General features: G+C 42.3%; 1 protein-coding gene and 1 long non-coding RNA gene across 3 annotated transcripts in view; one reads left to right on the top strand and one right to left on the bottom strand.

The window, feature by feature from the left end:
• PLEKHG7 (pleckstrin homology and RhoGEF domain containing G7) overlaps positions 1-5,637 on the bottom strand; it is an 82,876-nt gene extending 77,239 nt beyond the window's left edge. For both annotated transcript variants that reach the window (XM_015094589.4, XM_015094590.4), the window contains exons 1-2: positions 4,942-5,637; positions 4,388-4,410 (exon numbers count right to left, since the gene is read on the bottom strand). In XM_015094589.4, the coding sequence (XP_014950075.3) occupies positions 4,388-4,410; positions 4,942-5,496 (578 nt within the window). In that variant the 5' untranslated portion in view covers positions 5,497-5,637. The remainder of the gene's footprint in view (positions 1-4,387; positions 4,411-4,941) is intronic.
• A 5,475-nt stretch (positions 5,638-11,112) lies between these two features.
• The window catches only part of LOC121819093 (uncharacterized), a 42,573-nt gene continuing 26,171 nt past the window's right edge, over positions 11,113-27,514 (top strand). Inside the window, exon 1 of the long non-coding RNA XR_006059277.2 lies at positions 11,113-11,275. This is a non-coding gene — a long non-coding RNA (uncharacterized LOC121819093). The remainder of the gene's footprint in view (positions 11,276-27,514) is intronic.

Below are 27,514 nucleotides of genomic sequence, written 5' to 3'. Positions count from 1 at the left end.
GGTGGCTCAGATGGTAAAAAATCTGCCTGCAATGCAGGAGACCTGGGTTGGATCCCTGGGTTGGGAAGAGCCAGGTGGGCTACAGTCCATGGGGTCGCAAAAAGTTGGACACTACTGAGCAACTTTCAACAGATGAATACTTTTGAGGTTTTGAGTTGTTCAGAGCCTTGTCCAAGGTCACGCTGCCAGAGAGAAATAAATACAGGATTCAAACCTAGGGAGTTTGATTCCAATAACTCTTAATATTATGTTGTACTGCCTCTGCTAAGGGCTATTCCAGATGAAATTGGCTTTAGATGACTCTCCAGATAATTTACTGGCAATCAGTGTTTTTGTCTGGTCTCTTCCTTGTCATTTGGTTTTCATGTTTCGGCTATATTTAGCTTTTTCTGATTACTTTTGGGCACTGGAAGGTTAGTCTGTTCTCATAAATGTAGTATGTTCATTTTCCTTCTGTTTCAAGGCCCACTGAAAAATTAGGTGGGACAGACAGTTTTCTGGGAAGATTGATTTTAATAAAAGCGGTGTGAGGAAAGTGTGCCTGCCCACAAAATCTGCCCTCCTTGTTTCATGTTTAAAATTCCAGTAACATGGCTTTATTGCTTGGCTTCAAGTCATGTCCTCTGTCAAAATTCAAATATACCAGGGACAGGTAAGTAACACTCTAAGTCAAGCAGCCTGCCACCCTGCCTGTAATCTTTCCATCCATCCTTTTCTTCAATAAATATTTTGGAGACAGACTCTAGCTGAGTAATGGCTGTTGAGATGAAGTATAAAGTAAGTGGTCTCTGCCCTCAGAAAGGTCTTGTTTCTGAGAGGAGATGGATGTCAGAGAAACACATTTGTTTTAGATATTATGATGGAGGCATTTATGAGGTATAGGGAAACCCAAAAGGGGATAAATATACTGCTCTACTTGGAAAGATGAGTGTAGCTATGCCTTAAGCTTGAAGTCCTTCACACTTTAGTAAGAATACATTGTAAAGACTGTTTTCCAGGAGGCGTATTTTGGTGACAGGAGAAAGAATTTGAAGTGATTGTGAATTCACTGGAATGTTACACACAGAGGAAACAACAGTGAGAAAGAAATTCCATAAAGAAAAACTTGGAATCCAAGTCCTAACACTGAGCTTATTTCAGAACTGACAGTAGATCGGGCCCTTCTCACTTACATAGCCTGCCCAATTGTCAGGCTATGTGTTAAGAATTTGTAATAAAAGAAAAATTAGTTTTTCAAAAGGGCTACAAGGAAAGAAAACATTGCTGTGATTGCCTGATGGCCACAGAAGCAAGCATTTCTTAACTGAATATACCAGGGTCAGCAAACCTTTATAAAGTGCTGCTGCTGCTGCTAAGTCGCTTCAGTCGTGTCCGACTCTGTGCGACCCCACAGACGGCAGGCCACCAGGCTCCCCCGTCCCTGGGATTCTCCAGGCAAGAACACTGGAGTGGGCTGCCATTTCCTTCTCCAATATAAAGTGCTAGATAGTAAATATTTTAGGCTTTGTGAGCCATATGTTCCCTGTAGTGGCTACTCAATTCTGTGGCTACAGTGTGAAAGAAGTCATGGACAGTATTTAAATGAATATATGTGGCTGTGCTCCAATACAACTTTATTTACAAAAACAGGTGGTGGGTTGAATTTCTGCCATAGTTTTCTAGACCCTGGTTTATATCATTTCAAAGGCATAGTAAAAGCCCAGGTATGTTTTAAATAAAGTTTTAATAAGTTTTTGGAGGTGAGGGCCCCTCAGTTCCCTCAATGGACAGCAGGGCCTCATGTAAAGAGCCCTTTACCTTACACTGTCTGACTGCATGGCCTGGGAAGTAGCCCTTGGAACAAATGACAGGAAGGGGAGGGAGAGAGAGCACAAAAGACAGGCAGGCAGAGGATCTTTGTGCCTAAAGTGGCTAGCTATTTACCAAAAACTCATGCTTTCAGTGAATTTTTTGGTTTAACGAGGTACTGATTGAGTGGTCTGTGGCTGATGCAAAATTATTTTAGTAGTAATGCTTGAATATTTATTAAACATATGAATAGTTTATAGTAACTTACTCTTTCATTTATTCATTCAAACATTGCCTACTACATGCCAAGTACTGTACTAAGTCCTGAAGAAACAATGTTGAATAATTCTGGGTCATCACCATATACCAAGGTGTCCAAAATACTTCATCTTTGATTCCCTGTGGTGACTTTCTGTAACTTTTCACTATTTTGTATGTGATGGTGACATACTGAAACTCATCCAGCTTTATAAGGCCTCAAGCCCTCTGACCAAGTTTTCCCTTTGAATCACTGAAGACTATTTCTGTTATTGCCTCACAAAGATTCTGCTAGTCAATAACAGTTACCTGCACATCATCTTTTGCAAATGGTTTGGTACACCCCAGCAGTTAGCCTTTGGGTCTACTAACTCCGTGTTACATGCAAAGTTGGACAGACTTTACGTGGTCTAGCAAGCATTCCTTGATTAAAGACTCTCAGATATAGATCTCCATCCATGATGTCTTCTCTAGTTAACTACCCACTCACAGTCTCTACTCAGATGTTGCACAGGTCCTCAAATTCAACATGTTCAAACTTTCATCCCACCCACCCACATCCCCTTCTCCCCTTCAAGGTTGCCTGTATCAGTGAATGGAGCCATCTGCCACCCAACAGTGCAAGCCAGAAGCTTGGAAGTCATTCTTGACAACTTCCTCGCCCTCATCCCTTGCTGTCCAGAATTCACAAATAGTAGGTGATGGTATCTCCTAACAATCTCCACACCCCTTGTGGTCTACTGTTCACAAATGGTAGGTGGTAGTATCTCCTAACAATCTCCGGAACTGAGATATTTCTAACTCCACTGCCTTCACCAAAGCCTAACCCTCCAACCTCTCATATCTGAATATTCTAATTGTTCTTCTAGAGTCCACTCTCATCTAAATCTCATGTCTACTATATCCATCTGATCACACTGTTCTTAGGGTAAGAAACAAATTCCCTAAATACCCTATTAGACTCTGCATGATTGACTCTAATCAACATCATCTTTCCCTGAAACTATTCTCTTTTCACTTTCTCTGACACGTCTGAATTACGTATCATTTTAGAGCTTAATTCTGGTCTGCACCTGTAGAAGATTTCCATTAATGGCCCCATTCTTCACCAGCCCTTGTATCCATATAGTTTGCCACATAATACTGGTGACACAATTTCTTTCCCTTGAGTTCAGGCACATGACTTGCTTTGATCAGTAGAATTAGACAAGGTGCAGAGCTCAGGGTCCAAGAGGCCTTGCATATTTAAACTTATCCCCTTGAACCTCTCCCTTCAACATAAGAACATGCTCAGGGCAGCAATTTGGTCCCATGAAAAAGACGAAGGGACACATGACAAGGACAAATTGATGAGGGACATATGAACTACTCAGCTGAGCTTAGGCTAGATCAACTGACCCTATATTAACACATAGATTTATAAGATACAATAACCAGTTGCTGCTTTAAGGCACTGAAGTTCCAGCTGGTTTGTTACATAGCAATAACTAGTTGACATTAACATAATACTTTGCATTTGCCTATGGCTTTGTAAATATTCTCTACCTAAGAACCATTTAGGCCAACTAGCGTTAAAATCTACAAGAGTTAAAATCAACAAAGATTGCACAGATGGCTCTCATCCTTCCTGCTATTAACAGCAAACTCTTGCTTGAGGATTGAGGGCCAGTAATAAAACAATGGCTAATTCCCTGAGGATGACTTTCTAAATGAAATGAAGGCTTTCCCACCAATCCTACAAATTGGGTGGATGAAACCGGGCTCAGATTTTTCCTTTTCTGCCACAGAAGCTCTTCATCCCTGAAAGAAATGGCAAATCCACTGGCACAGCTGGGCGACCAAGCTGAAAGTCAGAGTTGGTTTCTGAAGTGACACAACCTACCTGCATTCTAGATAAAAGCATAGTCTGTTGTTACAGGCATATTAAAGGTTGCCCTAGATTGAAACAGCACGTCTTGTTCCTTTTATCCCTGTCCTCTGAATTTCTCTTTGAAAAACTGTTGAATGTTTCTGGCCTTTACATCTTCTCTACCTGACAATAGCTTTTACTAAGTGGATGTTAATTATACCACAAGGCCAAGTCATTGACAATTCAAAATGAAAACCATGGCCACCTGTGGCTATCATACCCTACCCACAAATACTCCAGCCATAGTAAAATGCTGGGCTCTTAAAGGAGACTCTGGAAATCAATAGTTTCACCCATAATATGAAGAGTGACTTGGGGGCTGTAAAACAAAGTACCCTGGTTAATACACCATTGGGTCTGCTATGTCAGAACAGAAGATGTAAATACAAAAAGTCAACAGCTTTCATACCACCGGAGAAAGTAAAGACATACCTGTTCTGATGCAATTCTTCTCTCTGAAATAAATTGGAAAAATACACGTTTTAGTCTTGCTCAAACCCACTCAAAATTCCAAAGCAGATATCTTGAAGGAAGAGGTTATTAACTTCTCCAGTTATTAACGTTTTGGAGTTTTCTTTTTTGGGAAGAAGGTTAGAACATTAGAAATTTGAATAATTTGTTCTGCCCGTTTAAAGCAGCCATGCCTGGTGGTCTTCACACAGCCTGGATTTGCAAGACAGCCACCTTTACTCTCTAATGCCTGAGGGACCACTTCTAACTCGGGTCCTTTCTTATAGTGCCTTCAAGGATACTGAAGAAGAAAGCGGGCTCGACCTCCCTCTCCTTCCCCAAACTGCTGCACTCCTTTTACTTGACAGCCAGCTGTCCTGAAGACTACGTGTTCCCCCAGCTCGGTGACTTCCTGCGTTGGCTCCCTCAAGGAGGCGCCGCTGCCTTGCCCCCCAGCCTCGCCAACTTGACAACCTGAAGACCTATTATGCTTTGCATTCACCAAATGAGAGGCAAGAGGCTTAGAGCTGTGTTACCTGAGGTCCGGGAGGTCCTGGGGTGTGGCTGGGTGCTGGGTGGTCTCCTCTCCAGGGAAAGGAGGCCTGAGGAAGCGACCCCTTCTCCAGGTGCTGAGGCACGGGAAGGGCACGCTCTTCATCTGGCCCCATTCGGAGCTCAACCGACTCGGCTGTGTCGAGGGCCCTTTCCGAGTCCAGAGGCAATCTTGAGTGGAGTCTCAGGGGCCACAGGGAGTGAGAAAACTCTTCTGTACTTTCACATATCTTGTCGGAAAGGGGACTTACGGAGCCAGGGGACTCTGGCGAGCCGCCCCAGGAGCGCACTTCCAAGGCAACGTGCTGAGGCGGCGCATGCGCAGTGGCAGTGCCGCGCGCACCTCCGCGCACACTCGCGCAACCGCGGCTTCTTAACCTCCGCAAAGTGGGCGACGTGGACAAGCGGCCAGGGGCTTGCCGGTCAAAGTGGAGAAGATTCCCCTGGTTCTGACAGTGCTTCTTCGACAGGCTTTCCAGGGAGTATGGAAGAGAGGCCTCGCAGCCTGCAGGCTGCACCTCTTGGCGGGATGGCTCCATCTTCTCCACGCCACTGAGAGGCCCCTGTTGCTGGAAACTTCAGGCGATGTCGTCAGAGTTGCTGTTCTCCTAACCACACTGGGGTGGTTCCGTTTCCGTCTTCAGATGCCTCTGTTCCTCAGTGTGTTTCCATCCTTTTCCAGAGGAAAATTGCAAGCAAGTGGCTGATCATTAAGAGAGCAGACTAAGGAATCTGTTGCAAACAAGGAGATGCAGGTGAGAAAAAAGGTGTCTGAAATTTCACACAGAAGCTTCTAGTTAGTCAGAGGAGCTAACGAATGCCTAGTTAACATTAGTATCTGTTTTGTAGGTAATTAAGATAAGTGAGTCCAGCCTTCTAATTAAATTGTGTATGTTTTGAAATTTGTTTGTTACCACATTAAGTCCTTTGGATCCTGCTCCCTGCCTCCTTAAGGGAGGGTTCTTTTTTTTTTTTTTTTTCCCCCCCATTGGGGTTCCAGTAGGTGAATTAGAAACTCAAGCTGGGATGGACAAAGTGCAAGCTTTACTCAGTGGCCAAAGAATGACTAAGCAGAAATTGAGTTCACAAATCAATTTCTCGCCCTGGAGGTGGGCGACAGGGATTTAAAGAATAAAAACAAAGGGAGGAGGAGTGAAGCTAATAAAAGGGACGCCTGTGCATTAGTTTGGAGAAAGAAATGGCAACCCACTCCAATATTCTTGGCCTGGAGAATCCCAGGGACAGGGGAGCCTGGTGGGCTGCCTAAGTAGCAACAGAGTCGGACACAACTGAAGTGACTTAGCAGCAGCAGCAGCAGCATGCATTAGTTTACCCTGAAGGGTCAGGCCTTTTTCCAAGGGAGTGGGGTGCTACCTGATTTTTATCCTTTTTTGGTCTTTAATGTCTGGTCCTAGCAGCCAGTAGGTGTGTCATATACTATGCTAATATTGTAAAATCAACATATGAGACTCAAGATCTGTTGGAGGTCAGATTCATGTCATCTTAGTCCCAGCTGGTTCCATCTGCTTTCTCGTTTGTATCTTCCTTTCTTATCTCTGGACCCTTTAACTTAAACCTGTGTGTTCACTCCTGCTAAAAGCGGTGTGGAGTGAGTTGGCAGGCTTTGAGCAAGGACACTCTTGCTGTACAATGGCCACTGATGTGGTGGTGGTAGTGGTTTAGTCCCTAAGTTGTGTCCAACTCTTTGCGACTCTATGGACTATAACCCACCGGGCTTCTCTGTCCATGGGATTTCCCAAGCAAGAATACTGCAGTAGGTTGCCATTTCCTCCTCCAGGGATCTTCCAGATGCAGGGATCAAACCTGAATCTCCTGCATTTCAGGTGTTACCACTGAGCCACCAGGGAAACCCCTATCCGTTGTTTAAGGGGTCATAATGTCAGGCTCTCCTAATTTATTTAATTTCGTTATTTATTTATTGGGCATGGGTTTTGAGCAAAGACTTGGAGTAGCTTTGGCAATATTTATTTTTCAGTAAAGAATTCGCCTGCAGTGCAGGAACTTCAGGAGCCTCTGGTACTATCCCTGGGTCAGGAAGATCCTTGGAGAAGGGCATGGCAACCCACTCCAGTACTCTTGCCTGGAGAATCCCATGAACTCATGAGCCTGGCAGGCTATAGGCCATAGGGATATGAAGAATGGAACAGGACTGAGGTGACTTAGCATGCATGCACGTTTTACTTAATATCCCTTCTAGATTGAAACAAGAAAACTTTTCAAAACTTTGGTGATCTAAAAGATTAAGAGATTTCTTGGAAGCTACAAAGCTCATCACCTTTTATTTCCATTTTAAGAGAATCAAATATATGTTCAGTTTTCCTTACATTCTGCATTTATATATGTATGATTGTATATATGTGTGTATGTATGATGTATATATGTATGTGCTTTGGCAAATATCGGGGATGTAAGAATAAGAAAAACAAGGCCCTTTCCCTCAAGGTTTAAACTACTAAATGAGACATGATTTCAAAGATAGTGATGCAAAGTATTTGGCAAAACACATTTTAGATTTTATCCATCCCCATGTTTTGGAAAAATAACTTGCCAACTTGAAAATAAAAACCCAGATGTCACTTAGATGCCCTGCTTCTCATGATTAGAGGTGCTTTCTATGATTCACTAATGCAAAATTACCTATCTGTTTTTGTGTTCAAGCAAATCTTATTTCATTTGCCAACTTGATTCATGGTGACATGCAAATAATTTACTGCTATTTCATTATTTTGTAGTTTTCCATATAAAGAAAGTAGTTTCCTGTGGAAAAGCATCAAGCCTTACCCATCTATCAAGTATTACTTAAGGGTCACCTCCTGATTATTTACACGTCTGATATGGGACTGTGAAACAGATAATGTAACCATCTTCTCTTGCCTTGGGCAACGTGGGAAATGGTTTTAGATGATACATGGCTTGTTGGTTGAGGAACATCAGTAGTTGACCACATATTCTGAGATTTCCAACAATAACTTCAGCAAATCTATAATCCTTTATTTTGTTGGTTGCACCACGTGGCTTGTGGTTGCACCACGTGGCTTGTGGTATCTCAGCTCCCAGACCAAGGATTGAATCCAGGTCACGGCAGTGAAAGCACAGAATCCTAACCACTAGGCCATCAGGGATCTCCCAGCAAGTCTATAATTCTAAAGCAATCTGTAACCCTTCAGGAATGGACAGCCCAGTTTTAAGGAGAGCTAATTTGTTCTTTTAGTGCTGTGTCATTTTAATTGCATTGACAATACTTTTTAGTAGAACTTTTTCCACTGTGTATTATTTACCTCCTCCGTTTGATAATAAAGAATACTGGACACCCATAAATTCTTGATGACCTGTCCTATGTGGATTGTCACTCATGAGGTTTTTGTAGCAGATGATTGTTTACTGCATATGAAATGGCCTCTCACTGATGTACTCCCAAATGTTTTGTCATTAATTCTAGTTTTGTACTTGCCTATGGCAGGTTCTTTCATTCCTTTGTTTCTTCTAATCTGTTTCAGGCATAGAAGTCCAATAATCCTGTGTCAAGAGAATTAATAGGCTCTTAGATTTACTCTTATCAGTGAACGGGAGGAGCCCAACATCATGATATTGTTATGACAATGCTGTGACATTGATTTAGGGGGACTCTATTCTCTTACATTTATTCCCTGGCTCTCCTCTGGTTTAAAGCCAAGTGAAACTACCAGATACTGGATTTTAGACTGGAGAGTTGTTTAAGGAACTACTTAGATACCAACTGACTCTCATTAACAGACTCTTATCTACAAAAGAAACCTGAGATTCTTAACCAGCGGCTGGGTTTGCTTTAATATTTTGAGCCAAGTCTCAAATGTTAACAGAGCTTCACATATAGAACAAAAATGCACGCAGTACCCTTATCTGGGGGGCAAAGGGAGAGAGTAATACCTGCTAGGAAACTTAACATTTTAGTTATGGTGAGGTTGAACTGGTTTTGATTTTAGATTTTAGGTTATTTCTGGCTGATACCATCTTCTTCATAGGAGAAGAATCATTACTAATGAAAACAGGTATATTAGGTCTCTTTTCAAGTCCTTTACTGGAGGACCTCATTCCTCATTCTCCTGACAAATGGCTGAACTGAGGGCTGGAGTTACAGGTACACAACTGGGGGATTATATTGTGTTTCTCAGCAAAGCATTGTTGTAATTCCAGGCAGCAAGCAACATGGCGATAGGAGTTCAGAATGTTTACATAGGTGCTTGCATAATATTTCTCTCAGAATTCTTAGTCCTTGGGTTTCTTGTACCTTCTTTCTTCTCCTTAGAGGGGTTAGGACATTGCTTCAGATTTCCTTCTAATTGTCCTGACTTAGGGTGTGGCAGTTAGTACGTGGTTATTATACCCAAGAGTCATTCAGTTCAGTTCAGTTGCTCAGTCGTGTCTGACTCTTTGCGACCCCATGGACTGCAGCACGCCAGGCTTCCCTGTCCATCACCAACTTCCGGAGCTTGCTCAAACTCATGTTCCTTGAGTCAGTAATGCCATCCAGCCATCTCATCCTGTCATCTCCTCTTGCCTTCAATCTTTCCCAGCATTAAGGTCTTTTCCAGTGAGTCAGATTTTTGCATCAGGTAGCCAAAGTATTGGAGCTTCAGCTTCAGCATCAGTCCTTCCTTTGAATATTCAGGACTGATTTCCTTTAGGATTGACTGGTTTGATCTCTCTGCTGTCCAAGGGACTCTCAAGAGTCTTCTCAAGCACCACAATTCAAAAGCATCATTTCTTCAGTGCTTAGCTTTCTTTATAGTCCAACTCTCACATCCATTCATGACTGCTGGAAAAACCATGGATTTGACTAGATGGACCTTTGTTGGCAAAGTAATGCCTCTGCTTTTTAATGGGCTAAGTTTGTCATAGCTTTTCTTCCAAGGAGCAAGCGTCTTTTAATTTCTTGGCTGCAGTCACCATCTGCAGTGATTTTGGAGCCCAGGAAAATAAAGTCTCTCAATGTTTCCATTGTTTCCAAGGGTCAGTAAGTATTATTTACTGGCCAGTGTGAAATATTCTCCAGCACATCTACTCCCATCTTTAATATTCGCAGTATTTGAATGAAGCAAAGATGAGATGCTTTCCACGGTGGGATGGAAGCTGGTTTGGGAGGCAATCTCTAGGAAGACTCAGCCAATGACTCTGCTCAACTGCCAATTGGATGTATTCAGATGGCAGTCATAGTAAGGGACATGGTCGCTAATGCAACCTGACAGGTTCCTGAGAAAAAGAGTGAGGACTTCCTTTCTGCAAACTGCTCTATGGTATGAAAGAGGTGCTAAATGGGATGCATTTAGCTCCTGTGAAAAGTAACTCTGGCAGTGAGAGAAGGTGAATTCTTCCCAGCTGATTCAGGTCATTTTGTGAATAGCATGTCACTTCCTGGAAATATATTGGTTGGCCCCAAAGTTTGTTGGGGTTTTTCCATGAAATGTTACAAAAAACCCAAATGAACTTTGGGGCCAACCCTATAGTAAGTATGAAGAAGGAAATGGCACCCCACTCCAGTATTCTTGCCTGGAAAATTCTGTGGATGGAGGAGCCTGGTGGGCTGCTGTCCATGGGGTCATACAGAGTCAGACATGACTGAAGCGACGTAGCATGTCTCAAATATTGGAACCAAGACAGTAGTAACTGCTGACATCCCTCACTGTAGAACTGAAGAAACTTTAGCTACAGGAGAGCTTTGGAAGATTGCTGAGGAGAGGAGCCCAGGCTCTAGAGTTAACCATCTGCTTGCTCTCTCTGCCTAAGCAGCAGCTAGCCCTGTGACTTGGGACAAGCCTCTCCGCCTGGGTCAGCCTCCAGGCCACATTTATGAAAGGATAATAAAGTCCCTCCCTCACAAGCTCCTTGCAGAGATAATAGGTGAGGCTCCTGGGAGACCCTCTGTAAGTGATTATCCCCATGGATTTGATAAGAAGCCAAAAGTTAACCAAAAAGTTCAGGCTATCTCTTCTCCTTCATTTCCCTAGAAGACTGGATCAATAAATGATCACTGTATTATAAAGTGAATTCACCAGGCTTTGATCACCCAAGCTTTAAGAAGCCAGCAACCACCACCCACACTGTTGGGGAAAGCAATCTCAGTGTACTTGAAATTAAACCGCACAGATTAATGATTCACCCATTATGCTTAGACCTGCGAGACCAGCAAGACAGGACCAAGAGAAGCTGGTAGCAACAGGATCTGAACAAATGAAAAATGCGAGAAGGGAACCCAGCAGCAGCTGAACGTCACCTCTGATACCTGTGGGATGGTCTGCCTCTGAAGGTGACATTGTCCAGGTGGGTCCTGACGGGAGCCCGCAGACCTCAGAGCAAGCTGCCAGGCGAGGTTTCGGAACAGGTTCCACGTCTTAACAATGAACCCTCCTGGCTGAGCACAGGCACACTTGACAGGAGCTGAAAGGAGGAACTGGCCTCTCCCCTTCTTAGAGAAATTTCTAGTTACTTGTTTATGGAAAGGTCTAAGGGGAAGCAAGTTCAGAATCTAAGACCGCCCAGGTCAGGTGATTTGTTTCTACTGAACAGTGACTGATCCAATAAAGGGAGGATGCAAATGTGGCTTTTTACTTCCCCTTCGGTGCTCAGTGAGCACCATTGATAGCTTAGTGAGACAGTTTTAGGTATCTTATCCGTTTGCTTTCTCCAAAATTGTGAGAAAACATTCCTTTCAACCTCACAGTGCTTGCATCCTAAAACATTTTGTATTTATTTAGTGGAATGTTTTAATAAGCATTGGCTTCCCTCATGGCTCAAATAGTAAAGAATCTGCCTCCAAAGCAGGAGACCTGGGTTTGGTCTCTGGATGGGGAAGATTCTCTGGAGAAGGAAATGGCAACCCACTCCATTATTCTTGCCTGGGAAATCTCATGGACAGGGGAGCCTTGTGGGCTACAGTCCACGGGGTTACAGAGAGTTGGACACAACTGAGCAACTAACAGTTCAGTTCACTTGAGTGGAATGTTTGGATAAGCATTGAATAATAGAGGAGACGATCATTGTACTTGGGAACACATTTGTGAGCATTAATTTTCAAGTAATTAAAATGCAAATGGAAAACATTTGTATCTACTGGTATTCTCATTTGAGAGTACCCCAGAAAACCTTTGGTGTCTAGATGGAGATACGGCATACAGTCCTAGGAATGTACACCATCTTAAAAAATATTTCTTCAGACTCTTTACAAAAGCAAATTCAAACAAATTCTAGTTCGGTCTAATTTACTGGTTTTCATTGTTCAGAATCATTACAGATACTTACTGTGAAGGTGTCTTTAGGTCAGTGATTCTCACAGTGGGCTGTCTGGGTCAAAAGCATCAGTATCACTTGAGACTTAGTTTGAAGGGCAAATTCTTGCCCCTCCCCACCTCCTGAGTCAGAATATCTAGGGGTGGGGCCCACAGTCTCCCATTGATTTTTTACAGATTAAAGATTTGAGAGCTGCTGCCTTAGGGGGAAAAAAGATCTAATTTATAGATGTTGGCCTTGTGATAACCTTTGCATTATTCCTTAATCCTTTCATATTGGTCTCTTTAGAACATCATTTACTTAGAACTTTTTAAAATGACTTGACCTTCTCACTTTACTACTGCCACTGTCAAACCCCAAATGCAGTATCAAGGGCATTTTTTTATTTTGCCAGCGTGGAGCCAGCATAAATAGTCTGAGCTCCTGCCAAGGCTATCTAGCAATGAATTGTTTCAGTTGAGGAAGAAAGAAAAATGAATCAAGTGTTTTAGCTTTTGGTTTGTGGAAATGAAGGTTGAACTTCATCGGCAAGTCCCGTCACGCGAGCCTGATTGTAAAACTGTGTCTCCTGGGGGATGATGATAATGGGATATTTGACACCCATCCAGAAAATTTCAACCTCTGCTTGTATCTTAAATAAGAAAACTAAGAGTCTACAGAAAGGTCACAAAGGATTATCAGGGGGGAAAAAGATAATTTAACCTCTAAAGAATAAAAGGGACAGGGAGGCGTTTTGATTGGGGGAGGGTTACCGTGGTGCAGAGGGGGTCCTGAGGGCCAGCTTCTCCCTCAGGACCTGGGGCAACCTTCTTGAAACAAAGGTGGGCCTTTATCTCTCAATGTGACACAACACTGTGGAGGGGGCAGCCCTCTTCATGCTTTTCCCTCCTCCTCACTTGATCAGGATAAGTCTTGACTGGGGAGAAAGCCGCTTGGGATGAGCCCCTTTACAAAGTCTAAATCCTGATAAGCTCTTTTTGTATCATGAATACCTAGATCTGAGGCTTCAAGCTGTAGAATTCTGACTGGCCTTCTATTTTTTTTTTTTTTTTAATTAGTTTTACAAAAAAAAATTGGAGAATAGTCGATTTATGATTTTGTGTTAGTTTTTACTGTACAGCAAAGTGATTCAGTTAAACATGTACATATATCCACTCTTCCTTAGATCCTATTCTCATAGAAGTCATTAGAGTATTGAGTAGAGTTTCTTGTGCTGTACAGTGGCTTTCTTATTAGTTATCTTTTTATATATGTTACTGTGTATGTGTGTCGATCCCAATCTCTCAATTTATCCCTCCCCACCTTTCCCCCTTAGTATCCATAAGTTTGTTTTCTATATCTGTGTGACCTTCCAGTTTAAAAAAAAAAATCCCGCATTAAAAGTTAAACATTTTTATAGAAAAGTTTGGATTGCAAGTTTTTGTTTGTTTGTTTTTCTGTTTTGATCGCAAGTTTTATTTTTCAATGAACCATTCTGGCAACACCACATTCCTATTCCCACACTTGGTATCCGTATAAAAGGACTAGACCTGAGAACAGGCTCCCTGTTTTAGGGAAGACAAGCAGGGTCCAGTTCACTGTACTCCCAGCCTCCCGGACTCAGGCTGGTGCTGGCTCTCATTGATCTTTGTGTTGATAGAGTTTTGTTTTATTCTAGCAAAACCAGAGAATGGCCCTAAACTGGAAACAGTCCCAATGTCCATTTTAATAGAGTGTCCATCATCAACAAATACATTGATATATTAAACTCTGAGGGTGAAGGAACAGTTGCTCTAGTCCCAAACATGGAATTCAGAGAAAGAAGCCAGACTCTATGTTTGTATTTATAATAACAACAAGAGTGGGCCAAGTTAAGCTACAGTATTCGAAGTTGGAATTGAGATTTTTGTCTTGGGAAGGGACAGTGACTATGAGTCAAGAGTGGGACTCCTGGGATCCCTATATGTTCAGTCTCCTGACTGTGCTGGCACCTCGATGTTGTCTTTGTGGAAAATCATTCACTGGTCACTTACGCTGTATGCGCTTCTCTGTCTACATTTGCTTTGCTTGAGTACAAGTGAAACAGCGTGTCTGTGCTAACATTGTATCCTGGTTTGCTTTCTTGTTTACACTGACTTCCAGGCCAGTATGGGTCTTCAATTGAAACATTTCTTTAAAAGATTGCTTTTCTAGTGTTTGAAAAGAGGTATGATTTCTTTTCTATTTAAAAAATTTAAAAAAATATTCTGTAATTGAAGGATAATTTTTACAGAATTTTGTTGTTTTCTGTCAGTCATCAACATGAATCAGCCATAGGTATACATATGACCCCTCTCTCCTGAACCCCGCTCCCGTCTCTCTCCCCATCCCACCACTCTAGGTTGATAGAGAGCCTCCGTTTGAGTTCCCTGAGACATAGAGCAAATTCCCACTGGCTATCTATTTTACATATGGTAATGTAAGTTTCCATGTTACTCTCTCCATACGTCTGACCCTCTCCTCCCCTCTCCCCATGTCCGTAAGTCTAGTCTCTATGTCTGTTTCTCCATTGCTGCCCTGTAAATAAAGTCATCAGTGCCATCTTTCTAGATTCCACATATATGCATCTGCTGCTAAGTCGCTTCAGTCGTGGCCGACTCTGTGCGACCCCATAGATGGCCACCCACCAGGCTCCTCCCTCTCTGGGACTCTCCAGGCAGGAATACTGGAGTGGGTTGCCATTTCCTTCTCCAATGCATGAAAGTGAAAGTGAAAGTGAAGTCGCTCAGTTGTGTCCGACTCTTAGCGACCCCGTGGACTGCAGCCTGCCAGGCTTCTCCGTCCATGGGATTCTCCAGGCAAGAGTACTGCATCAGTATACTATATTTATCTTTCTCTTTCTGACTTACTTCACTCTGTATAATAGGAGCTAGTTCATCCACCTCATTAGAATGGATTCAAACGCATTCCTTTTTATGGCTGAGTGATACTGTTGTGTGTATGTACCACTGCTTCTTGAGCCATTCCTCTCTCAGTGGACATCCTGGCTGTTTCCGTGTTCTAGCTATGGTAGATAGTGCTGCAGTGAACAGTGGGGTACGTGTGTCTTCTTCGATTTTGCTTTCCTCAGGATATATGTCGAGGAGTGGGATTGCTGGGTCATATGCTTGTTTTATTCCTAGTTTTTTAAGGAATCTCCATACTGTCTTCCATAGTGACTGCCAATTTACATTCCCACCAAAAGTGCAAGAGGGTTCCCTTTTGTCCACACCGTCTCCAGCATTTATTGTTTGTAGAATTTTTGATTATGGCCATTCTGACTGGTGTGAGGAGTTATCTCATTGTAGTTTTGATATACATTTCTCTAATAATGAACAATGCTGAGCATCTTTTCATGTGTTTGTTAGCCATCTGTATGTCTTCTTTGGAGAAATGTCTGTTTAGGTCTTTTTCCCACTTTTTGATTGGGTGGTTTGTTTTCCTGCTATTGAGTTGTATGAGCTGCTTGTACATTTTGGAAATTAATCCTTTGTCAGTTGTTTCATTTGCTGTTATTCTCTCCAGTTCTGAGGGTTTTCTTTTCCCCTTTTTTATAGTTTCCTTTGCTGTGCAAAAGATTTTAAGCTTAATTAAGTCCGCTTGTTTAGTTTTGTTTTTATTTGCATTACTCTAGGAGGTGGGTCACAGAGGATCTTGCTTTTTTAAATTTATGTCATTGAGTGTTTTGCATATGTTTTCCTCTAAGAGGTTTATAGTTTCTGGTCTTACATTTAGGTCTTTAATCCGTTTTGAGTTTATCCTTGTGTATGGCATTAGGAAATGTCCTAATTTCATTCTTTTCACATGTGGCTGTCCAGTTTTCCCAGCACCACTTATTGAAGAGGCTGTCTTTGCCCCATTGTATATTTTTGCCTGAAAAGAGGTATAATTTTTATTTGAGCTATTTTTTAGGTTTTAGGGTTATAAAAGTCCAGTGCAGCCATGTTTAAAATGATTAATTTCTATGTCTACAGATACATCTCAACAAAGTAAAAATAAAAATTAAAAAAAAAAGTATTCGTGATAGGAAGTCAATAGACTTGTTGCTCTTCGGTGGGTACTTTAAACTTCACAGACTTTTCATTGTGACGTATATATTAACTATTAAATTTGTTCCTGTATTTTTGTCTTTAAAAAAAATTGTTTCTTTATACATGAAATTAGAAGTGTCAGTCAGGATATGTAAGAGTGGGTTTAATATGTAAGAGTGGGTTTAATTTTGCCTAAGATTTGGTGTGTACTATCAATTACTTAATTATCAGTTCAGTTCAGCTCAGTTGCTCAGTCGTGTCCGACTCTTTGGGACCCCATGAACTGCAGCACCCCAGACCTCCCTGTCTCACCAACTCCCGGAGTTTACTCAAACTCATGTCCATCGAGTTGGTGATGCCATCCAAGCCATCTCATCTTCTATTGTCCCCTTCTCCTCCTGCCCCCAATCCCTCCCAGCATCAGGGTCTTTTCCAGTGAGTCAACTCTTTGCATGAGGTGGCCAAAGTATTGGAGTTTCAGCTTTAGCATCATTCCTTCCAATGAACACCCAGGACTGATCTGCTTTAGAATGGACTGGTTGGATCTCCTTGTAGTCCAAGGGACTCTCAAGAGTCTTCTCCAACACCACAGTTCAAAAGCATCAATTCTTCGGCTCTCAGCTCTCTTTACAGTCCAACTCTCACATCCATACATGACCACAGGAAAAACCATAGCCCTGACTAGACAGGCCTTTCTTGGCAAAGTAATGTCTCTGCTTTTGAATATGCTATCTAGGTTGATCATAACTCTCCTTCCAAGGAGTAAGCGTCTTTTAATTTCATGGCTGCAGTCACCATCTGCAGTGATTTTGGAGCCCCCCAAAATAAAGTCTGACACTGTTTCCACTGTTTCCCATCTATTTCCCATGAAGTGATGGGACCAGATGCCATGATCTTAGTTTTCTGAATGTTGAGCTTTAAGCCAACTTTTTCACTCTCCTCTTTGCTTTCATCAAGAGGCGTTTTAGTTCTTCTTCACTTTCTTTCATTTGATATTTCCCCCGGCCATCTTGATTCCAGCTTGTGCTTCTTCCAGCTCTCTCTTTTGTTAGTTCTCTTTCTTTGGGGGACATCTGCTATTATCACCTGACTCTGATATTTTATGTGTTCTCTACATTATTTTTATTGGTTTTACCTTCTCCTTTGTAGTTGGAGATAATTTCCTGACATCATTCACTATTTTGCTTGTTCCATTTTCTTCACAGTCCAAACTGGATTTTAACTGCTTCTGTAGTAACTTTGTTTCCCAGATGGCTCAGTGGTCAAGAATTTGTCTGCCAATGCAAGAGATGTAGATTTGATCCTGAGTAGGGAAGATCTCCTGCAGGAAGAAATGACAACCCACTCCAGTATTTTTTGTTTGGGAAATCCCATGAATGGAGGAGCTATGTGTCCATGGGGTTGCAAAAGAGTTGTACACGATTTAGCAACTAAACAACAATAACATAATGATTTTAACATCCATTTTACTTTTAAGATACAAGAGGACTATTCCACGGTCACTCTTCTTTTTATTGCAGATGTTTCCTTTTCCATGATGGTACACTCTAGGTTCTTGAATCATGTTCAAATATGAATTATTTAGTGTATTATAAATGGAGGTATATGCTACATTCTGCTATACACTTGTGATCTAAAAATTGAAGTCAAAGAATCCTGAATCAGATTAATCAGATTATTTTTGATTTTTGTATTTCTTGAAATAACTTGATTTCAAGGAAAGACAGCTCTACTAGCCATCTCAGAATCTTTTATTTTATTCCCATGTTGTGTAGACTCTTTTAATGGGCTCTGTATTCTGTTTACTATTATTGTAAAAGGAAGCATTTGCTTGTTTGGTCTCCAGTAAGCATTGGTTTGGGTTCTGATAATGTGTGGATTTATGACAAGCTATCTCAAATAGAACTTGTTTGAAGGAAGAAATGAGGAAAATATAATTATATCATTAGATGGCTTGCTCAATGATTTTGAAGACTAAGAGGCATGGAGAAGGATCTAGAGCCACAGCTGCAGTCACAGCTAGCTTTCTGTGCCATTGCACACATGCAGGACAGAACAGCACCCCGTCCTGCTTAGTCTTCCGCTTGCCTGGGAAGGAAGTCTGAGGCCTCCCAGTGCACAGCTGTTCATTATCAGCTGAGGTGAGAGGGTCCTGGGGCTGGACTTAGCAGTGGGTTCTCAGTGCGCTCCTTCCTGAGTTATAGGGCAGCACCAGACTCTCCTCTTCAGCTTGGGGTTTTAGTACACATTTGTTAGTAGCCTCCCTGAATCCTTGACCTCTTCCCCTTTCCAAAGACTTGTGACTTCCATTTGGGTTTTATGTGTTTCCATCATGCTTGTTCCATGCCCAGCTTGAAGGGTGGGGCACATGACCTTTGCTAAGCCAGCTATGGCTTCCAGCCCCCTGGCTGCAAGGAGTGTTTGGAGGATGGCATGTCAACTAAGCCAGTCCAGTCCAGTCAATGTGACTCTTGGGAATTTTGCTGAGAATAAAGAACAGCTCTGTTTTCTGATGGATATGAAAGAGATGTGTGGCACTGGAACTGTTGGCAACGGTCTTGGTGAAGAAGCCAATCTTAGGGTATGTCTGATACCAGGGCTGGGAGAGTGGAGTTGGGAAAAAAACAAGACAAAACTGGGCCTCCGTGACATCACTGAGTAGCTGAAATAGTTGTCATTGGACTCTAGAAAGACATTCTTCTACATTTATCTTTTCCCAATTTATTAAATTTCCTTTATTGCTAAGTCACTTGAGTTATGCTTTCTTTGCTTGCAAACACATGGATCCTCAATAATATAACGGTGTCATTGGGGGTCTAGTAGTTCCTCACCCTACCATCTAGAAACATTGTTCTCAGGAAGCGGGCAGCTTTCATCATCTTTATTTGATTCAGGACCACTTAGACTGTATTTGGAGATTAAACTGTAGATTTCTGATCTGCAGGTGGCACCAATCCTTGATTTCTAGTGGTTATGCAGGTATTTTTTAATATGATTGTTTCGTTGGTCACTGTATTTAGTTTTCTATCACTGCATAACAAATTACCATAAGTTTATTGGCTCAAAACAGCTGACATTGATTACCTCAAGTTACTGTGGATTAGCAGTCAGGGCAGAGCTTATCTGAATCTTCTGTTCACCGTCTCACAAAGCTATGATCAAGATATTGGCTGAGCTGCATTCCTTTCTGGAGTTTGGAGTCTTCTTCAAATTTCTTATGGTTGATGAAAGAATCCAGTTCCCTGTGGTTGAAAGACTGTGGCTGTCAGGTCCTAGAGACCACCTCCAGTTCCCTGCCACATGCTCCTCTCCATAGGCAGTTCACAACACAGTGTGCTTTGTCAAGGCTAGAGGGATGGCCTTTCTATCCAATTTGGTAAGATGGAGGCTTGCAGATATGTGGGGGTTTAGTCGCTAAGTTGTGTCTGATTCTTGCGACCACATGGACTGTAGCCTGCCAGGCTCCTCTGTCCTCTGTCCATGAGATTTTCCAGGCAAGAATACTGGAGTGGGTTGCCATTTCCTTCTTCAGGGGATCTTCCCAATGCAGGGATCGAACTTGGGTCTCCTGCACTGCAGGCAGATTCTTTACTGATTAAGCCACCAGGGAAGCCCATACTGTATAGCATAGTCTCAGGAATGACATTCCATCACTTTTGCCATATTCTACAGCTTGGAAGCAAATCACAAGTCCCATCTATAATAGCAAGGAAGGAGCTACTCATTGTGACTTGGGGGTGATATTAGACTGTGTCCACCACACTCATTTCAGTCAGTTCAGTTGCTCAGTTGTGTCTGACTCTTTGCATCCCCATGGACTGTAGCACACCAGGCCTCCCTGTCCATCACCAACTCCCAGAGCTTGCTCAAACTCATGTCCATCAAGTTGGTGATGCCATCCAACCATCTCATCCTCTGTTGTCCCCTTCTCCTTCTGCCTTCGATCTTTCCCAGCATCAGGGTCTTTTCTAAGGAGTCAGTTCTTTGCATTAGGTGGCCAAAGTATTGGAGTTTCAGCTTCAGCATCAGTCCTTCCAGTGAATATTCAGGACTGATTTCCTTTAGGATTGACTGGTTTGATCTCCTTGCGGTCCAAGGGACTCTCGAATCTTCTCCAATACCTCAGTTCAAAAGCATCAATTCTTCATCACTCAGCTTTCTTTATGGTCCAACTCTCACATCCATGCATGACTACTGGAAAGACCATAGCTTTGACTAGATGGACCTTGTCAGCAAAGTAAATTCATTTCAACAGTAATTTGGGTTTTTTTAGAATTGGGATGTGGCTAAAATATGTCCCCAACTCTTCACAGTGTACTTTGTTTGACTCTCTGACATCAGATTGAAAAAAGATTTTAGGGTTTCTGAGAGAAAGAGAAGCCAATATGGAAAAGTGGAAATAAACCAAGCAACTGAACATCATAGAAGCCTGCGAGAAAGGCAGAACTGAAGTTTCACAATTCCTTAGGCTGCCCTGGCTGTGTAGCAACCCATCTGTGTATGACAAGACCCAACAGAGGCACAGTGGGGTGTATTTCCTCTGTTCAGTTTTAGTGTGGGCTGCTTTGAATTTTGCTTTGTTATTCAACAGAGGCTCGAAGTAATGCTTAAACTTAACCTGAATGAATTTGTTCTTAGGTTGACTAACCTAGAGTCAAATCCCCTACCTTGGAAAGTGTGGAGATGAGATTTAGGTATGAAATTCATTTCTGAATTATGCTAAAGTTGTCAGCTGCTGTTGATTTATCCAGCAGATTTTACCCAGCTCAACTCAACCGATTTTTAGTGATGACATTTTTAAAGTGACCAGAGTTTACCTCTCTCGTCAAAATTCTAGCCGTGAGGAAGTTACTGACTACAATAACAATCTTGGAGATGAGTTTTAAAAGCCCAAGAGAGGAGGAAAAGCAAGCCTGTGAATTTTAGTTTTCGATGTAGTGACACTAGAACAGATCACTTGAGTGAAAATTATTGTTGCTTCTTTGTGATTTAGGACCCATTGTAAGACTTCATCCGCTTCCCTGTGATCACTGTCCCCAAGTCATAATTCTAGCACGATTATGTCAAAATTATCTCTGCAGTGGTCAATTGTGGTGTTACAACCAGAGAATTAAGGTGGTGAATAAGCAGAAGCAGCAGGAGCCCGAGAAACGTAGAGGCGTAACCCTTCTGCTCTTCTGAAAAATGTTCCTGAAGACCGCAGAGTGAGGGACGAGAAAAAAACATGGTTTGTTACATAAGCCAGAATCATTTCTAAATGGAGCGAAGATGGATCTAATTTTCTCAAATGGTGCTCATGAAATTGTTCTCAAGCAAAGGCACTCTGTGAGATGGGTCATATTACTGTCACGTTATCTATGGATGTAAAGTGTTTCAAAGCGCAATACGTACTCTTTCCTATGCCACCTGCAGTCATTATATAAGATAGTCATCTTCCGAGTTTTATGACCAAAAAACGTTTTACCTGATTTTGTTGTCTTTGCATGCAGAACTACTTCTTAGGTTATTGTCCATGGGACTATATAATCTGATACTCATGCATGTGTAATAGCCTGGTAAGTGCGTTTATTGAGGAATAATCGGTGCACAAGGCTGATACTATCGTATTAGAAAGTTAAATAGTCACTTGCAGTTAATTGGTTTCATTTCTTTCAGCAGCGGTTGCAGTAGTCAGTGCCTACGCGTGTTGTTTAACCCTGAGAGTGCCCTTTGTGTGTGGTTAAAGACTCAGCATCTCACCAGGTCAAACAGATTAACTCAGGAAAGGTTACAGTGGTCCAGAGAGCCTTGTCTGAAAAACATCAGTGTTTCATGTTCTTACTTTCTGCTCTTCATAAGGAGAATTTTAAAAAAATTATTTATTTTTACTTGAAGCATAATTGCTTTACAATACTGTGTTGGTTTCTGCCATACATCAACATGAATCAGCCAGAGGTAAACATATGTGGATTCCCTCTTGGACCTCCCTCCCACCTCCTACCCTATCCCACCCCGCTAGGTTGTCACAGACCCCTGGTCATACAGCCAATTCCCACTGGCTATCCACTTTACCCTGGAGAAGGCAATGGCACCCCACTCCAGTATTCTTGCTTGGAAAATCCCATGAATGGAGGAGCCTGGTGGGCTGCAGTCCACGGGATCGCGGAGTCGGATACGACTGAGCAACTTCACTTTCACTTTTCACTCTCATGCATTGGAGAAGGAAATGGCAACCCACTCCGGTGTTCTTGCCTGGAGAATCCCAGGGACAGAAGAGCCTGGTAGGCTGCCATCTCTGGGGTCACACAGAGTCGGACGTGACTGAAGCAACTTAGCAGCATCCACTTTACGTACGGTAGTGTGTATACATTTCCATGCTACTCGCTCCATTTGCCCCACCCTTTCCTTCCCCCCTCCCATGTCCAGAAGTCTGTTCTCTATGTCTGCATCTGACAAGGAGAAGTTTTAAAATATGTAGTATATTCTACTTTTAATACTGTATGTGACAAAGATTCTCCCGCTGTCTTTTCTGGGCAAGATGGGGAAACGTGGGCTAAGCTGGAGTTCACGTAGGTTAATGGGGATCAGCTGTATCCCAAAAGGGCTCATGTAGAGGACAGGCTATAGAGGGGTCCATGAGTTCCTGTTTGGTCTGTGTTGATTAACATTTTTATCAATGTTTGTGTGATGGCATAGAAGTCTGGTTTATCAGTTGTCACAATGATAGACAATGTGGTCAGTGAAATAGACAAATGAATCAAAATTATGCAAGACAGCCTGTTCACTGATGAGGGTAATGAAAGAAGTCCAAGAAGATATGACTGGGGTACACACTGAAGAGATTTACATTTCTCTTTAATTTTTTATATGAAAAATGTGTAAAAATCATACAAAAGTTTCTCATGCACTCACTTTCTAAATGCTAACACTTCGGCATGCTTTCTTAGAGACTTAAAAAAATGTGTGTGTATTCATGCTCATGCATATAGCTCTATTGATATATTTTGGGTGCATATAATTAATATAGATATATGTTGGCCTGTGAAAAAATATTACAGGTAAAGCTAAGTCCTGCTACAGTCTGATGTGTCCCCCCACCCCAATTCCTATGTTGAATCCTAACTTCCAAGCATGATGGTGTTAGGAGATGAGGCATTTGGGAAGGTAACTAGGTCATGACCCTCATGGTTGGGCTCAGTGTTCCTACAGAAGAGACTCCAGCATCAGTCAGGGTTCAGCAAAGATCCAGAGGGCTTGGGGTGATGGTGGGGGACTTAGAGAACCAGGTTCAGTTCTGCAGGCTGCCCTGTTTTCATCCATGTGCCAAATAGTCTAGGTCATTCTGGCCCAAGATTCTGGAGCTCTGATGCTCAGCTCCCAGCAAGGCTAAGGGCAGACTCTGTGCAGAGGTTCAAGGGATAGGCAGACATGGGGAAGACGGCGGGAGGATTGTTAGGGGCCCTGACTTTTACAGATGAAACAATTTATATAAACTAAGCAGAGCTGTCAGGCTCTCCTCAAAAAAAAAAAAAAAAAAAAAGTCCCCAGAGAGATCCATATCCTTTTCCCCATGTAAGGACACACAGCAAGAAGTTGCCCTCTAGGAAGCAAGTTCTCAGCAGACAGTCTGCTGGTGTCTCCCTCTTGGCTGTCTCAGCCTCCAACGGTGAGAAATGAGATTTCTGTTGTTCACAAGTCAGCCGGCCTGTGGTATTTGTTGTAACAGCCTGAATAGACGAGACAAGACCTCCTTGACTTCTTTCCTGATTCTTCACTTCCCACCTCCCACAGTTTAGTTTGTACTTCAAGATCTTTTAAAAACAGGGTGCGGTATTGTTTTGTATGTGGCAAAGTTTATAGGGATGGCGTCATGCTGTACGGCCATTTGTGCTGTTCGCTAAACGGTATTTCTGAGATATGAGTGTGGTGATGCGTGTCCTCTGACTGTAAAAGCCAAAGGCCTGGCAGGCCTGTGCTCTCCCCTCCCCGCTGGCCACTCCCAGGCCCTCATCTTCTGTTGCATCGCCTCTCTTTCCACAGTGACCTTCTTGCCGCTGTTTGGACACGTTAGATATGCTTCTGTTAACTCAGGGACTTTCCACTCACTGCTTCCTCCGTTTGGGCTGCTCTTCCATTAAGACACTAGGGCTTCCTCAGGAAAGGAAACAGCTAATGATCTCAGTTCACATAGGGAGGTCTTTTCATTGTATCTAGTATTGCAGCTGAATGATGGCTTACCGCTCCTACTGCCTCCTACAAGGGATGGGATGAAAGGGATGTCTTGCCCAGTAATTCATAGCAGCTTCCTCGAACCACCTCTGCTATGAATTCATACGGAGCCAACATGTTTAAACATCTTCTAAGTCACTTGGAACTCACAAACTAATGGACATACAAGCAGCTTTTTGGCATTTACTTTTTAATCTTCATCATGTGCAGTGGGACATACACATGCAAGTTACAGAAACAAGAAGTTACATCAACAACTTACTGAGCATGTACTATGTTTTAGAGTCTAAGCCCTTTCTCAAACACTCCATGAGGAGGGTATCATTACCTCCTTGTTTCACAGGTGTAGAAACTGAGCTGGTAAAGTAAACCGAACTGAAGAGGTAAAGCACATCGTCCAAAGTCACCTGTGTGTGTGTCCACTCCATCATGTCCAGCTTTGTGACCGCACGGACTATAACCCACCAGGCTCCTCTGTCCACCGGATTATCCCAGCGTGAATACTAAAATGATTGGCTATTACCTCTCTAAGGATATCTTCCTGACGGAGCAGTTGAACTCATGTCTCCTGCAGCTCCTGCATTTTCAGGTGGATGCTTTACCACTGAGCCACCTGGAAAGCCCCCAGAGTCACTTAGTTCTCAGCTAATAAGTGGCAGAGCTGTCATTCAAACCAGGTCTGTCTGACTTCTTAATCATTTTATGATAAACATTTGTAAGAAGAAGGACATTAGATCACAGAACGTAATAATGGTGCCTTTATTTTACGAAACGAATCTATCCATATGGAGAAATAGATAGGCATATGTCCATACACTGCTGTGTTTAAATCTCAAAGCCATACTGTGAGAAACGTGAATAATATCTTGACATTTATCAGGAAAAAATCCTTCATATAATTTATTTCTGGTACTGTTTCAGATGAACTCTTGCTATTTAAGGTGTGGTTAAATTTTAAAGTGTTTAAGTCCCAATATTTAAACACTAATTTGACTTCTTCACACTTTCTCATCAGTAGAATCATGTATTTTTTAGTTTGTAAGTGAAAGAAAGAAAGTGAAGTGGCTCAGTCATGTCCGACTCCTTGCGACCCCATGGACTGGAGCCTGCCAGGCTCCTCCATCCATGGAATTTTCCAGGCAAGAGTACTGGAGTGGGTTGCCATTTCCGTCTCCAGAGGATCTTCCCCACCCAGGGATAGAGCCCGGATCTCCTGCATTGCAGGCAGATGCTTTACCTTCTGAAGCACCAGGGAAGCCCTTTAGTTTGTAGGAAGGACTTAAAAGTAATTTCAATCCAGGGTTTTCATAGAGTAAGGCTAGAAGGAGATGTGGGTTCCATCCCTGGGTGGGGAAGATCCCCTGGAGAAGGGCATGGCAACCCACTCCAGCATTCTTGCCTGGAGAATCCCATGGACAGAGGAGCCTGCAGGTTATAGTCCATAGGGTTGCAAAGAATCGGACATGGCTGAAGCGACTGAGCATGCACACAAGGCTAGATTTGCTGTTTTGTTAAGTTGTGGGTGTGGCTGTTCTTTCCTGATATTGGTATCACCCAGAGATGAGGGACATGGAGGTGGAGCATCCTTCGTGCATTGCTCCTGCATGTGTTCCTTGGTTCTAAGTGTGGCTTTCCTTAAATGTTTTTCAGACAGTTGTTTCATTAGATGGTCCATGGCTGTGTTATCCTGGTCTCATTATATACATTTTCTCACATTTTCTAGATGCCTTTGGTCAAAAATCCCATGAGTGCTTCTTTCTCTTCCATGGTTTGCTTGAAGCAAAATGAGTCTCAGAAATTTCCAGCCAGCAGAGAAAAAAGGGAAAGGCACAGAAAAATACAGATGGTGACAATCTCTGCTCCTCTTGGAACGAGTTTCTCAGGGAAACGTACCTCTTAGACCTCACAGGCGGCAGAGAATCAAACACTGGGAGAAAGGTACAGAGGCACCAGGGAAAAACCCTTCATTTTCAGTTGTAGAAACCAAGAGTATATTTGGAGCATATATGGGGTATACTGGAGTATGGGGTATACTGGAGTATATGGAGAGTATAATTGACCAAGATAATTTAGCTTCTTGTGTGATGCTGATACTAAAATCCGGGGTCAGTGTTCTTTCCAAAAGCTCATTGCCTACCAGGCCCTTGTTATGAAGTCATTCAAAATAATGCCAAAGAGGATGACACCACTATTTGCATTTTGTGACTTGTTCCTTTACAGAGTAGCATTTCAGGAATCCTCATTTTCCTTTGACATTTCAGGAACAGGCATCTGAGGACCTTATAACCGTTATCTGTGATATCAAAGAATTTAATGGCAGCATTTTTTTCTGGTGGCTTTGTCTTTGACCCTTTTTAAAGAACTGTGTATCATGCAAAGGTCTGAGCAGCACACAGAGATCATTCTAATCAGAAGTGGAGCGTTGTCTCAGTATCCAGTCTTGTGTAAGCCCCACAGCACCTGTATTGAACCAAAGAAATGGTGAGGAACAGGGTGTTTTGGTGTGCGAGAAGCAAAATGAAGGTGCGGTCATAAAATATCTCTGTTTTATAGATGTAGTTATTGAGTGTATCTATTTTTATTTTATGTATTTGTTTACTATTTTAAAAATTTTATCTGCATCCCCCACTTCTTTCATTGTTTCCAATAAACTTACTGTTCTGATTCTAATATCTGGCTTTTTAGCCAGAGCATTTCCTAGTCAGATCATGCCTCTAAAATACACCAGTAAAAATCTATTTTAAAAAAGCACGTTTAGTTTATACTTTGTTTGTCTGCTTTACCTTTTTTTGTTGTGCTCCAGTGTTATAAGAGTTCCACATTGGAAGTAAAGTTCTACTGAAGTTAACATACTGCTTTACTAGTTTCATTTAACAAGCGTTTAAATAATAACAACAATAGTATTAACAACACTCGTAGAGTTCTTACCTTGTGTCATGATTTAGAAGCAAAAAGATGAATAAGACATAGTCATTGCCAATTTGTGGGCCCCTTGAGGGCAGGCCTGGGTCCTTTTTTATCGTATTCTTCTTTCCAG

Source organism: Ovis aries, chromosome 3, assembly GCF_016772045.2.
Source record: "Ovis aries strain OAR_USU_Benz2616 breed Rambouillet chromosome 3, ARS-UI_Ramb_v3.0, whole genome shotgun sequence".
Taxonomy (NCBI): Eukaryota; Metazoa; Chordata; class Mammalia; order Artiodactyla; family Bovidae; genus Ovis; species Ovis aries.
The sequence above is the reverse complement of the archived record's forward strand: the minus strand, read 5'-3'. Positions and strand labels throughout refer to the sequence as shown.